Genomic DNA, 13,083 nt, shown 5'->3' with positions numbered 1-13,083 from the left:
TGACGTAAATAGGCGTACGTCGTATTAATAAAACTTTCTATCGAAAAGTCAGAGAGAGAGAACTCGTAATCCACAATTATAATCCGATAAGAGCGACCGAAGCAGTTCCACTGTGACTAACTGGTTTTAATAATGTTAAGAACTTTTCCTGCGGCGTGTTGAGGTTGAAACCGGAGCAGTGCACATTCCACGACGGCTCGAGCGATGCGACGACGATCTGAGATCGATGACATTGAGAGGATCATGCTAAAGGTACCTTTCTCGCATACGGATTTACATGGATCTCGCCGCTTTCTTCGTATCCGTTATACATATATTGTATGTGTACATTGAAATTCTTTTATTTTATACAAGACATCCACTATTTCAATATCATCAATCGATAAATAAAGAAAATTATTCAGTCATTAAGAAAGAACAATTAGATATATGTTAATAATATATTCAATAATTATTAACAATTTTTATTTATATTAATTCTCATAAGATATTAATAATATTGTCAATTATTTAATAACAATATGAACAATGTTGATTTATATTCATTCATAAGATCAGTAATATTTTCAATTATTTAATATTGGTATAAACGATAAATTCGATTTGTATTATATGTTAGAATTCTAACGATGTTCATAGTTTCTCGATAATTTTTACGATAGGGCGATAAATTCGTAAAGAAATGAAAGGGAAGCTTTGAACGAATGTATTTCCGTAATAAAGAAAATTTTAAGAGAACTGAGAGAGAAATAGTTATGGAACAAACGGATGTGTAAAAAGAAAACGTGGGCGTTTCACCATCGGATACCACCTGCGCTCGGTCACGCAGAATTTCTAAAGGACCATTTGTTATCGTTGAGCGGGGGTGGCTCGTTCTCATTTTACCCCGTCACCTTCCTAGCTCGTTTCGTCTCATTCGTACTTTATGTCGCTCTTTTACATCTCATGCTCGTAGATCCTACATCTTGAAACAGAGAAAATGGAATAGAATAGAATAGAATAGAAAGATAGATAGAAGAAGAAGAAGAAGAATAAGAAGAAGTGTCGATAACGAGTTCAGATATATTTGCGCTGTTAAAGATTTATCGATCTTGTTGATAAAAACGAATAATTCAAAGAAGTATTGTTTCTTTTTTTTTTATTTCTTTTTAAGAGAATATTATATTCGTCGATGTTAATGAGAAGTGTTTTGAAAGATTTTTAAAAGTGGTATAATTGATATCAATGATCGATCGTAATAAGAGTTGACATAAAATCGATAAAAATGAAATAAGAGCAAACGCAATTCTTACAAACTGATGATACGATTATAAGGTAGAAACGATAAAGAGAAACGATGAACGCGTGTCTAAATTATCAATGATACGATTTGTTAAGGATTCAAATAAAAAACCATCACGTTAGATGATACATTGAAACACCTGAAAGGTGAGGCAAATATTTGAGAGACACCAGATGTATTTCGATTGGCTATGTCACACTTTAAATATATTCTTTTGTTGTTATATAAATTATGGCTACCTTTCGTGATATTATAAAATTAATAATCTTTCTCTTTATAATAATTCAAAAATTATTATTTCGATGCAATTTGAAATATAACAAATAGCATGAAAATTGAGCTTTTAAAAAAATTCTTTAGCAATACACATATATATACGCGCGCGCACGCATACACACACATACTCTTACCTGCTTCAAGATCAATCCATAATTAGTACTTTTTCTAAATGAAAAAGAGAGAAAAAGAAAAAAGCAACAAAAAAATACCAAACTCCAAAGTCTGCTAACACGTGAAGATATCGAAAAAAGGTACAAAGCCACTGTATTACATGATCCAGACAAAATTGACCTTTGGAAGTAATAACGAAATGGGAAAAAAAATTTTCGAAATTGCTTCATTCTCTTCTGTCTCACCATACCGCTATTCAGTTTTACATAGGATGAGTCTGATGGAATCATACTTTTGATCAGTTAGATCAGAACAAATAATTTCCATCTTATGGCGTTTGGTTAAAGTCAATAGGAATGATTTTTCAACATAGGAAGACCAAACATGAATTCCACAATGATGATAAAAAGATAGAAAGAGAAAGGGAAGAAAACGAAAAGTAAGAACGAACAGAGTGTGGCGCCAAAGAGTACCCGAGGGCTTGTGCAAGGTCATCGACCTTGGCGTGCATCGAGAGGCTAGTATCAGAAGGAGTAAGGGGCGTGGAGGGAGAGGGTCGGTTGGGTGTCCCTCGTGCATTCATCATTGCTATCCAGCAATCAGTGCCAAGCTACATTATCGGTCAATTTACTGACGCCGTGACCAGTCTAGCGACGCGAAAAAGCCAATCTCGTTACCTCGTTCTTCGAGTGGGGAAACTTCCTTCCGTACCAATCTGCAATTCTCCCTGTTTTGTCTGTTTCCTTAACGGGTATTTTGAAAAACTTTCCTTCGAATCCATATAATTAAAATATTATAATTATAATTATTAGACGTGACCACTCGTTTTGTTTATAATCTTTTTTCTTTTTTTTTTCTTTTTTCATTTTCTTTTTCTTTTTATTATTTCTTTTTATTTTTTCTTTCTCTCACATTAACGACTTTCTATATCGTCGTCCCGAGCGATCGTACTTTGAAAAGCATTCTTTATCGAATCTGTATTATTAGAACGTAATAATTATAATTATTAGATGCGCTTGACTACCTTTCTTGTTTGCAATCTTTTTATCTTCCCTTATTGTTCATTTTTTTTTAATAATTCTCTTACTTATTTATTTGTTTCCTTTTTTCTTTTTTTTTTGTTTTTTTTTGTTTTTTTACTCAAATTCATACAATTGAAATGTCATGATTATAATTAGATACCAAATGTGATCGCTCTAAAATCGTTCACACAATTTTCTTCTCCTACTCTTCTTCCTCATCTTCTTCTTCTTCCTCTTTTTCTTTTTCTTTTTTTTTCTTCTTTATAATAATCGTTTTCCTTTCAGATTATTATTATTTTTTTTTTTTTTTTTTTTTTCCTTATCGTGAGAAAACAAGGTAAGTAGTCGTTTTGACCATTAACGTCAAGTTCGAAGTACAAGAAACGTATCGCGTGTAATACGTTAATATCGCATTCAGTGGTGTCGAATCTTTATCTTATATCATCGGCAATCGTAACACATATGTATACGTATATGGTATATATATATATATGTATATATATATATATATATATATATATATATATATATATATATATATATACGTATGTGTATACACGTTATACGTAAGTACCGTGTGCTTATAACTTATAAGTCAGAGGTATAAGTTATAAAGGCGTCGCGAACGGTCTATGAGTTATAACTGCCCCGATGGTAATTTATAAGTAACAACTGCCGAAGTTATAACGCCCCGAGCTGCAAGAAGAGTTGCTGCTCTGGCAAAGCTCTTATCTGTCGCGAAGATAGACGGGAATCGAACGTAAATTACAGTACGTGCCATCGACATCGGCGAATTTAAATATTTCATGGAAAAACTATGTACAAACCGGTTGTATTCTCTCTCTCTTTTCTCTTCTTTTTCATTTTTCTTCTTTTTTTTTTCTAAACAAATCCTTTTATTCTCTCCCTTTCTCTCTCTCTCTCTTTCTCTCTCTCTCTCTCTCTCTCTCTCTCTCTCTCACTCCCTATCTATCTTCCTCTTTCTCTTCATGTTTTTTTCTTTTTTATTTCTTTATTTTTACAATTAATAACTTATATGGAAGATGACGATTATTTGTTTCTTTAATTATTTTTGTTAAATATCATCTTGTTTTTAGAAGGTTTTCTTTCCTAACATTTCTTTTACTTTTTTTTTTTCATTTATCCTTAATTTATTTATTTTCTCTCTTTTCCCATCTTTCTTATTTTTGCAAATAACGTATTCTCGTAATCTACGATTTATATGAAAGATCATAATCGATTATTCTTTTTAAAGGACAAATTATTATCGCTTAATTTCTAAGTTTAATTAAAAATTTAGAATTTTGTTCTATATAATTTTTTTATTTTTCATTTATTTACTTTCTTCTTCTTTCTCACACACACACTCTCTCTCTCTCTCTCTCTCTCTCTCGTTATATATATGTATCTTTAAAATCAATGATTAGTATGAAAGATGATAATAATTTTTTGTACTTGTTTTTTTTTTCTTTTTTTTATTTTCCTTTTTAAGATAACAAATTGTACTTTTTTTTTTATATTACGAATGAAAATATATTTCACATTAGAAATATTTTTTTTTCGTTATATTTAAAAAGAACTTTCCATTTAATAAATAAGAACGAATTTTCGAAGTCGATAGTTAAGAATACATACCTGTATATTTTCCTCTTTGATAATCCTTGAATAGCAGAGGATGGTGGAAAAGCGTGAAACGTAAACGTCGTCGGTTCTTAGATCGAGTTTTGCACGCTCGAAGCAAAGTGAGTACGCATGCGCGTACGAGAGCCAAGCACGTGTGTTCAACATGAGGGAGAGAGAGAGAGAGAGAGAGAGGGGGTGAGATGTATATATATATATATATATATATATATGTGTAGGTATAAGAAAGAAAGGAGAGATAGAGAAAGGGATAACAAACAAAAAAAAAAAAAAAGAAAAATGACACGCACACGCGTTCACAGCACGGGGAATATTCAGTGCAACACGTAAAAGCCCGTTATGCTCGACGCGAAGGCTTAACGTAGTGCATAGGCGTATATGCATTAGCATGGTGTACGCTATAAATAGATGTAGCAGACCACAGAGATCCTAGCAACCCCTCAACCCATCTTCCATCATAGCTTCTCTTCTTCTTCCTCTCCTTCACCTGTTCCTTTTTCCGCTCTTATATTTTTTTATCTTCATCTATCTTTTTCTTTTCCTTTCTTTTCATGTTCAACTGCGAGAGCTCCACCCTGTTTGATTCCTCTTTCCGTTTCAATGAATTCTATTTCAACAATTATTGTTCTAAAAATTTGTTGAAAGAATATTAAGGTAAAAATATTTCCAGTGAAACAATTCTTTTTGATAGCCAATTTATCTTTGATTCATACGTTCATATAAGAATTCTTTTTCGTTCAATTTTGTAACCTTATATTTTTCGTTCAAACATTTTTTTTTTATAAGTATATAATCCTTAATTCATTTTTAATTGCTTCATTTTTCCCACATTTTCCATTCGTCTAATTTTATAGTCTAATTTTCTCTTTCGGTTAATACGTAGTATTGCATTCTTTGTGCCTGAAGTGTGTTTCACAGATAAAAAGAGATCGTGTGATGAATTTCGAGATGTAATCTAAAAGATATAATTAAATAAACACAATTGCTCCGATCTGTAAATTATCAGATTTTTATGAGAAAGAAGGAACTTTTAGAAATCTCATCAATAAAAGACTCGTTCGCTTCATCACATTTCCTTATGTAACATCAACATCGGACAAAAAATTTGTGGGAAATATAACAAGATGGTTAAGTACATCTAATATGAAATTTCGGCTACTGAGATATTTTCATAAAATAATTTATTCAATTAAAATAACAGTTTGATTCAATTTACAGAAAATGCCAATTACAAATTTAGTCTATGTTTAGTAATTATGTTTCAGAAAGATATAGTAAAATTGTTGACGTTTTAAAATAACTGAGCCGAATTAAAAAATTTTAAGTAATTTTAAAAATCAGTAACAATAGCACTGTCGACCGACTGAATCAGTAAAGTGGTGAGGAAAACGGGTCGAACTGATCCAAGGGGTTGAACCAGAACTTGGCAAAGAGCTACTCGGTCCGCCGCTTGGATGGATAGAACTGGAAGAACTAGGCGAGGCAGAACTGCTCGATGCTACGCTAGATTCTTCACAAGGTGTACTTTCAGAACTTGGAGAGGCCGAACTGCTCGGTGCTTCGCTGGGTTCTCCTGAACTTGAAGAACTAGGCGAGGCAGAACTGCTTGGAGCTTCGCTTGGTTGTTCAGAACTGGAAGAACTAGGTGAGGCAGAACTGCTTGGAGCTTCGCTTGGTTGTTCAGAACTGGAAGAACTAGGCGAGGCAGAGCTGCTTGGAGCTTCGCTTGGTTGTTCAGAACTGGAAGAACTAGGCGAGGCAGAGCTGCTTGGAGCTTCGCTTGGTTGTTCAGAACTGGAAGAACTAGGCGAGGCAGAGCTGCTTGGGGCTTCACTGGATTGTTCAGAGCTGGAAGAACTTGGCGAGGCAGAGCTGCTTGGAGCTTCGCTTGGTTGTTCAGAGCTGGAAGAACTTGGCGAGGCAGAGCTGCTTGGAGCTTCGCTTGGTTGTTCAGAACTGGAAGAACTAGGCGAGGCAGAGCTGCTTGGTGCTTCGCTTGGTTGTTCAGAACTGGGAGAACTTGGTGAGGCAGAGCTGCTTGGAGCTTCGCTTGGTTGTCCAGAGCTGGAAGAACTTGGTGAAGCAGAGCTGCTGGGTGCTTCACTGGGTTGTTCAGAGCTGGAAGAGCTTGGTGAGGCAGAGCTGCTTGGGGCTTCGCTTGGTTGTTCAGAGCTGGAAGAACTTGGCGAGGCAGAGCTGCTTGGAGCTACGCTATATTCCTCACAAGGAGTAGATTCAGAACTTGGTGATCCCGAACTGCTCGGTGCTTCGCTGGATTGTTCAGAACTTGAAGAACTAGGCGAGGCAGAACTGCTTGGAGCTTCGCTTGGTTGTTCAGAACTGGAAGAACTAGGCGAGGCAGAGCTGCTTGGAGCTTCACTTGGTTGTCCAGAGCTAGAAGAACTTGGTGAGGCAGAGCTGCTTGGTGCTTCGCTTGGTTGTTCAGAGCTGGAAGAACTTGGTGATGCTGAACTGCTCGGTGCTTCGCTTGGTTGTTCAGAACTGGGAGAACTTGGTGAGGCCGAGCTGCTGGGTGCTTCACTGGGTTGTTCAGAGCTGGAAGAACTTGGCGAGGTAGAGCTGCTTGGAGCTTCGCTTGGTTGTTCAGAACTGGAAGAACTAGGCGAGGCAGAGCTGCTTGGAGCTTCGCTTGGTTGTCCAGAGCTGGAAGAACTTGGTGAAGCAGAGCTGCTGGGTGCTTCACTGGGTTGTTCAGAGCTGGAAGAGCTTGGTGAGGCAGAGCTGCTTGGGGCTTCGCTTGGTTGTTCAGAGCTGGAAGAACTTGGCGAGGCAGAGCTGCTTGGAGCTACGCTATATTCCTCACAAGGAGTAGATTCAGAACTTGGTGATCCCGAACTGCTCGGTGCTTCGCTGGGTTGTTCAGAACTTGAAGAACTAGGTGAGGCAGAGCTGCTTGGCGCTTCGCTTGGTTGACCAGAGTTGGAAGAACTTGGTGATGCCGAACTGCTCGGTGCTTCACTGGGTTGTTCAGAGCTGGAAGAGCTTGGTGAGGCAGAGCTGCTTGGGGCTTCGCTTGGTTGTTCAGAACTGGAAGAACTAGGCGAGGCAGAGCTGCTTGGGGCTTCACTTGGTTGTCCAGAGCTAGAAGAACTTGGTGAGGCAGAGCTGCTTGGCGCTTCGCTTGGTTGACCAGAGCTAGAAGAACTTGGTGAGGCAGAGCTGCTTGGTGCTTCGCTTGGTTGTTCAGAGCTGGAAGAACTTGGTGATGCCGAACTGCTCGGTGCTTCGCTTGGTTGTTCAGAACTGGGAGAACTTGGTGAGGCCGAGCTGCTGGGTGCTTCACTGGGTTGTTCAGAGCTGGAAGAACTTGGCGAGGCAGAGCTGCTTGGAGCTTCGCTTGGTTGTTCAGAACTAGAAGAACTAGGCGAGGCAGAGCTGCTTGGAGGTTCGCTTGGTTGTCCAGAGCTGGAAGAACTTGGTGAAGCAGAGCTGCTGGGTGCTTCACTGGGTTGTTCAGAGCTGGAAGAGCTTGGTGAGGCAGAGCTGCTTGGGGCTTCGCTTGGTTGTTCAGAGCTGGAAGAACTTGGCGAGGCAGAGCTGCTTGGAGCTACGCTATATTCCTCACAAGGAGTAGATTCAGAACTTGGTGATCCCGAACTGCTCGGTGCTTCGCTGGGTTGTTCAGAACTTGAAGAACTAGGTGAGGCAGAGCTGCTTGGCGCTTCGCTTGGTTGACCAGAGCTGGAAGAACTTGGTGATGCCGAACTGCTCGGTGCTTCACTGGGTTGTTCAGAGCTGGAAGAGCTTGGTGAGGCAGAGCTGCTTGGGGCTTCGCTTGGTTGTTCAGAACTGGAAGAACTAGGCGAGGCAGAGCTGCTTGGAGCTTCACTTGGTTGTCCAGAGCTAGAAGAACTAGGTGAGGCAGAGCTGCTTGGCGCTTCGCTTGGTTGACCAGAGCTGGAAGAACTAGGCGAGGCAGAGCTGCTTGGAGCTTCACTTGGTTGTCCAGAGCTAGAAGAACTTGGTGAGGCAGAGCTGCTTGGCGCTTCGCTTGGTTGACCAGAGCTGGAAGAACTTGGTGATGCCGAACTGCTCGGTGCTTCACTGGGTTGTTCAGAACTGGGAGAACTTGGTGAGGCCGAGCTGCTGGGTGCTTCACTGGGTTGTCCAGAGCTAGAAGAACTTGGTGAGGCAGAGCTGCTTGGCGCTTCGCTTGGTTGACCAGAGCTGGAAGAACTAGGCGAGGCAGAGCTGCTTGGAGCTTCACTTGGTTGTCCAGAGCTAGAAGAACTTGGTGAGGCAGAGCTGCTTGGCGCTTCGCTTGGTTGACCAGAGCTGGAAGAACTTGGTGATGCCGAACTGCTCGGTGCTTCACTGGGTTGTTCAGAACTGGGAGAACTTGGTGAGGCCGAGCTGCTGGGTGCTTCACTGGGTTGTTCAGAGCTAGAAGAACTTGGCGAGGCAGAGCTGCTGGGTGCTTCACTGGGTTGTTCAGAGCTAGAAGAACTTGGCGAGGCAGAGCTGCTTGGAGCTACGCTATATTCCTCACAAGGAGTAGATTCAGAACTTGGTGATCCCGAACTGCTCGGTGCTTCGCTGGGTTGTTCAGAACTTGAAGAATTTGGCGAGGCAGAACTGCTTGGAGCTTCGCTTGGTTGTTCAGAACTGGAAGAACTAGGCGAGGCAGAGCTGCTTGGATCTTCACTTGGTTGTCCAGAGCTGGAAGAACTTGGTGATGCCGAACTGCTCGGTGCTTCGCTTGGTTGTTCAGAACTGGGAGAACTTGGTGAGGCCGAGCTGCTGGGTGCTTCACTGGGTTGTTCAGAGCTGGAAGAACTTGGCGAGGCAGAGCTGCTTGGAGCTTCGCTTGGTTGTTCAGAACTGGAAGAACTAGGCGAGGCAGAGCTGCTTGGAGGTTCGCTTGGTTGTCCAGAGCTGGAAGAACTTGGTGAAGCAGAGCTGCTGGGTGCTTCACTGGGTTGTTCAGAACTGGAAGAGCTTGGTGAGGCAGAGCTGCTTGGGGCTTCGCTTGGTTGTTCAGAGCTAGAAGAACTTGGCGAGACAGAGCTGCTTGGAGCTACGCTATATTCCTCACAAGGAGTAGATTCAGAACTTGGTGATCCCGAACTGCTCGGTGCTTCGCTGGGTTGTTCAGAACTTGAAGAACTAGGCGAGGCAGAACTGCTTGGAGCTTCGCTTGGTTGTTCAGAACTGGAAGAACTAGGCGAGGCAGAACTGCTTGGCGCTTCACTTGGTTGTCCAGAGCTGGAAGAACTTGGTGATGCCGAACTGCTCGTTGCTTCGCTTGGTTGTTCAGAACTGGGAGAACTTGGTGAGGCCGAGCTGCTGGGTGCTTCACTGGGTTGTTCAGAGCTGGAAGAACTTGGCGAGGCAGAGCTGCTTGGAGCTTCGCTTGGTTGTTCAGAACTGGAAGAACTAGGCGAGGCGGAGCTGCTTGGAGGTTCGCTTGGTTGTCCAGAGCTGGAAGAACTTGGCGAGGCAGAGCTGCTTGGAGCTTCGCTTGGTTGTTCAGAACTGGAAGAACTAGGCGAGGCAGAGCTGCTTGGAGGTTCGCTTGGTTGTCCAGAGTTGGAAGAACTTGGTGAAGCAGAGCTGCTGGGTGCTTCACTGGGTTGTTCAGAACTGGAAGAGCTTGGTGAGGCAGAGCTGCTTGGGGCTTCGCTTGGTTGTTCAGAGCTGGAAGAACTTGGCGAGGCAGAGCTGCTTGGAGCTACGCTATATTCCTCACAAGGAGTAGATTCAGAACTTGGTGATCCCGAACTGCTCGGTACTTCGCTGGGTTGTTCAGAACTTGAAGAACTAGGCGAGGCAGAACTGCTTGGAGCTTCGCTTGGTTGTTCAGAACTGGAAGAACTAGGCGAGGCAGAACTGCTTGGCGCTTCACTTGGTTGTCCAGAGCTGGAAGAACTTGGTGATGCCGAACTGCTCGTTGCTTCGCTTGGTTGTTCAGAACTGGGAGAACTTGGTGAGGCCGAGCTGCTGGGTGCTTCACTGGGTTGTTCAGAGCTGGAAGAACTTGGCGAGGCAGAGCTGCTTGGAGCTTCGCTTGGTTGTTCAGAACTGGAAGAACTAGGCGAGGCGGAGCTGCTTGGAGGTTCGCTTGGTTGTCCAGAGCTGGAAGAACTTGGTGAAGCAGAGCTGCTGGGTGCTTCACTGGGTTGTTCAGAGCTGGAAGAACTTGGCGAGGCAGAGCTGCTTGGATCTACGCTATATTCCTCACAAGGAGTAGATTCAGAACTTGGTGATGCCGAACTGCTCGGTGCTTGGCTGGGTTGTTCAGAACTTGAAGAACTAGGTGAGGCAGAGCTGCTTGGGGCTTCACTGGGTTGTTCAGAGCTGGAAGAACTTGGCGAGGCAGAGCTGCTTGGAGGTTCGCTTGGTTGTCCAGAGCTGGAAGAACTTGGTGAAGCAGAGCTGCTGGGTGCTTCACTGGGTTGTTCAGAGCTGGAAGAACTTGGCGAGGCAGAGCTGCTTGGGGCTTCACTGGGTTGTTCAGAGCTGGACGAACTTGGCGAGGCAGAGCTGCTTGGTGCTTCGCTTGGTTGTCCAGAGCTGGAAGAACTAGGCGAGGCAGAGCTGCTTGGTGCTTCGCTTGGTTGTTCAGAACTGGGATAACTTGGTGAGGGTGAGCTGCTGGGTGCTTCGCTGGGTTGTTCAGAGCTGGAAGAACTTGGCGAGGGAGAGCTGCTGGGTGCTACGCTAGATTCTTCACAAGGTGTAGATTCAGAACTTGGTGATGCCGAACTGCTCGGTGCTTGGCTGGGTTGTTCAGAACTTGAAGAACTAGGTGAGGCAGAGCTGCTTGGCGCTTCGCTTGGTTGTCCAGAGCTGGAAGAACTTGGTGATGCCGAACTGCTTGGAGGTTCGCTTGGTTGTTCAGAACTGGGAGAACTTGGTGAGGCCGAGCTGCTGGGTGCTTCGCTGGGTTGTTCAGAGCTGGAAGAACTTGGCGAGGGAGAGCTGCTGGGTGCTACGCTAGATTCTTCACAAGGAGTAGATTCAGAACTTGGTGATGCCGAACTGCTCGGTGCTTCGCTTGGTTGTTCAGAACTTGAAGAACTAGGTGAGGCAGAGCTGCTTGGGGCTTCACTGGGTTGTTCAGAGCTGGAAGAACTTGGCGAGGGAGAGCTGCTGGGTGCTTCGCTTGGTTGTTCAGAACTGGGAGAACTTGTTGAGACCGAGCTGCTGGTTGCTTCACTGGGTTGTTCAGAACTGGAAGAACTAGGCGGGACAGAGCTGCTTGGGGCTTCGCTGGGTTGTTCAGAGCTGGAAGAACTTGGTGAAACAGAGCTGCTCGGGGCTTCACTGGGTTTTTCAGAATTGGACGAACTTGGAACTGCAGAGCTGCTAGGTGTTACGCTAGATTCTTCACATGGAGTAGTTTCAGAACTTTGTGATGCCGAACTGTTTGTTGCTTCGCTGGGTTTTTCAGAACTGGACGAACTTGGCGAGGCAGAACTGCTCGGTGCTTCACTTGGTTTTTTTGAGCTCGTAGAACTTGGGTGGGCAGAGCTGCTTGGTGCTGCGCTAGATTCTTCGCAAGGAATTTTTTCAGAACTTGGTGACGCCGAACTGCTCGGTGCTTCACTTGATTTTTTAGTGGTTGAAGTAGATTTAGTACTTGGTGATGGTTTACTCGTTGGTGCTTTTGTTGGTTTTGCAGTAGTAGTAGTCATACTTGATTCGTCGCATGGTTTTTCAGTTGTAGTGGTTGTAGTTTTCGTAGACCAAAGGGGGAAAGGTAAGGGTATATGAGGAAGTTTAGGTATTTTAGGAAATTCGATTATTCGAGGAAAGTAATATGAATAACCCTTATTATTATAATTATCATTATTATGTCCAGAATGTTTGGAATAAGACGGAATATTCCATTGTTGACCTAATCCTGCATGTATACCTAAATTAGCTCCTACATTTGATTTTCCTTTCGATTGTGCTTGTACTCCTGCATTTATATTGAAATTAGCTCCTGTTTTTGATCCTCCCTTCGCATTTGCATTTATTCCTGCATTTATTCCTGCATTTATTCCTGCATTTATTCCTGCATTTATTCCTGCATTTATTCCTGCATTTATTCCTTGGCTAGCTCTGATATTGTTTATTGAATTTGATATTGATCCTATTCCTTGACCCTGTCGATTACCTGCATTTATATTGGAATTAACTCCTGTTTTTGATCCTACTTTTGCATTTGCATTTATTCCTGCATTTATTCCTGCATTTATTCCTTGGCTAGCTCTGACATTGTTTATTGGATTTGATATTGATCCTATTTCTTGACTCTGTCGATTACCTGCTGGTATCTATTGTATAATAATTCGTATTGTTAGACTGACTTTTTATAAACTTTCAATATAATAGATTAAACGATGTTCTTATTATAGTTATTTGAACTTACCGAGAGGGCCGTGGTAGAAACCACAATGAAGAGTAGAGAGGTCGCGGATACCTTCATGATCGCTTGCTTCCTATTCCACTTTCAAAATTTTGAGGATTCAAGCATGGTATTTATACGCAGTTTCTGAATAGAAATTAATTTATTATCCAATTGATAAGCTATAATGACATCGAACCATATGTTATGTCAGTACTATGATACGTGCAGGAAATGTAAATAATGACTTTATTTGTAGTTTTAAATATAATGGTCACTTCCGCATGTTTCTGTTTTATGTCGAATAAAACTGTCATTTAGTTTCTCACATATGTCTTAATCTTAATATCAGATCATTTCGAAAGTTCTTGCGTATTTCGTAGGATGTAGTT

At 42.2% G+C, this 13,083-nt stretch overlaps 1 protein-coding gene across 1 annotated transcript; it reads right to left on the bottom strand.

The window, feature by feature from the left end:
* Positions 1-5,499: 5,499 nt before the first annotated feature.
* LOC124422741 (mucin-19-like) lies at positions 5,500-12,824 on the bottom strand. Its single transcript, XM_046959598.1, has 2 exons — positions 12,716-12,824; positions 5,500-12,620 (listed from the first exon to the last, which is right to left on the bottom strand). Exons 1-2 carry the CDS (start codon positions 12,770-12,772, stop codon positions 5,673-5,675), a joined length of 7,005 nt encoding a protein of 2,334 aa, XP_046815554.1. The 5' UTR covers positions 12,773-12,824; the 3' UTR covers positions 5,500-5,672.
* Between the last annotated feature and the right edge of the window lie 259 nt (positions 12,825-13,083).

This window comes from Vespa crabro, chromosome 3, assembly GCF_910589235.1.
Source record: "Vespa crabro chromosome 3, iyVesCrab1.2, whole genome shotgun sequence".
Lineage (NCBI taxonomy): Eukaryota > Metazoa > Arthropoda > Insecta > Hymenoptera > Vespidae > Vespa > Vespa crabro.
Note: the sequence above shows the minus strand (reverse complement) of the source record. Positions and strands in the feature narration are given on the sequence as shown.

Coding starts and splice junctions, on each gene's coding strand:
- LOC124422741 (XM_046959598.1), bottom strand. CDS start 12,772: ATGAAGGTATCCGCGACCTCTCTACTCTTCATTGTGGTTTCTACCACG. Junction 12,621..12,715: donor TTTCTACCACGGCCCTCTCG/GTAAGTTCAAAT, acceptor ATTATACAATAG/ATACCAGCAGGTAATCGACA.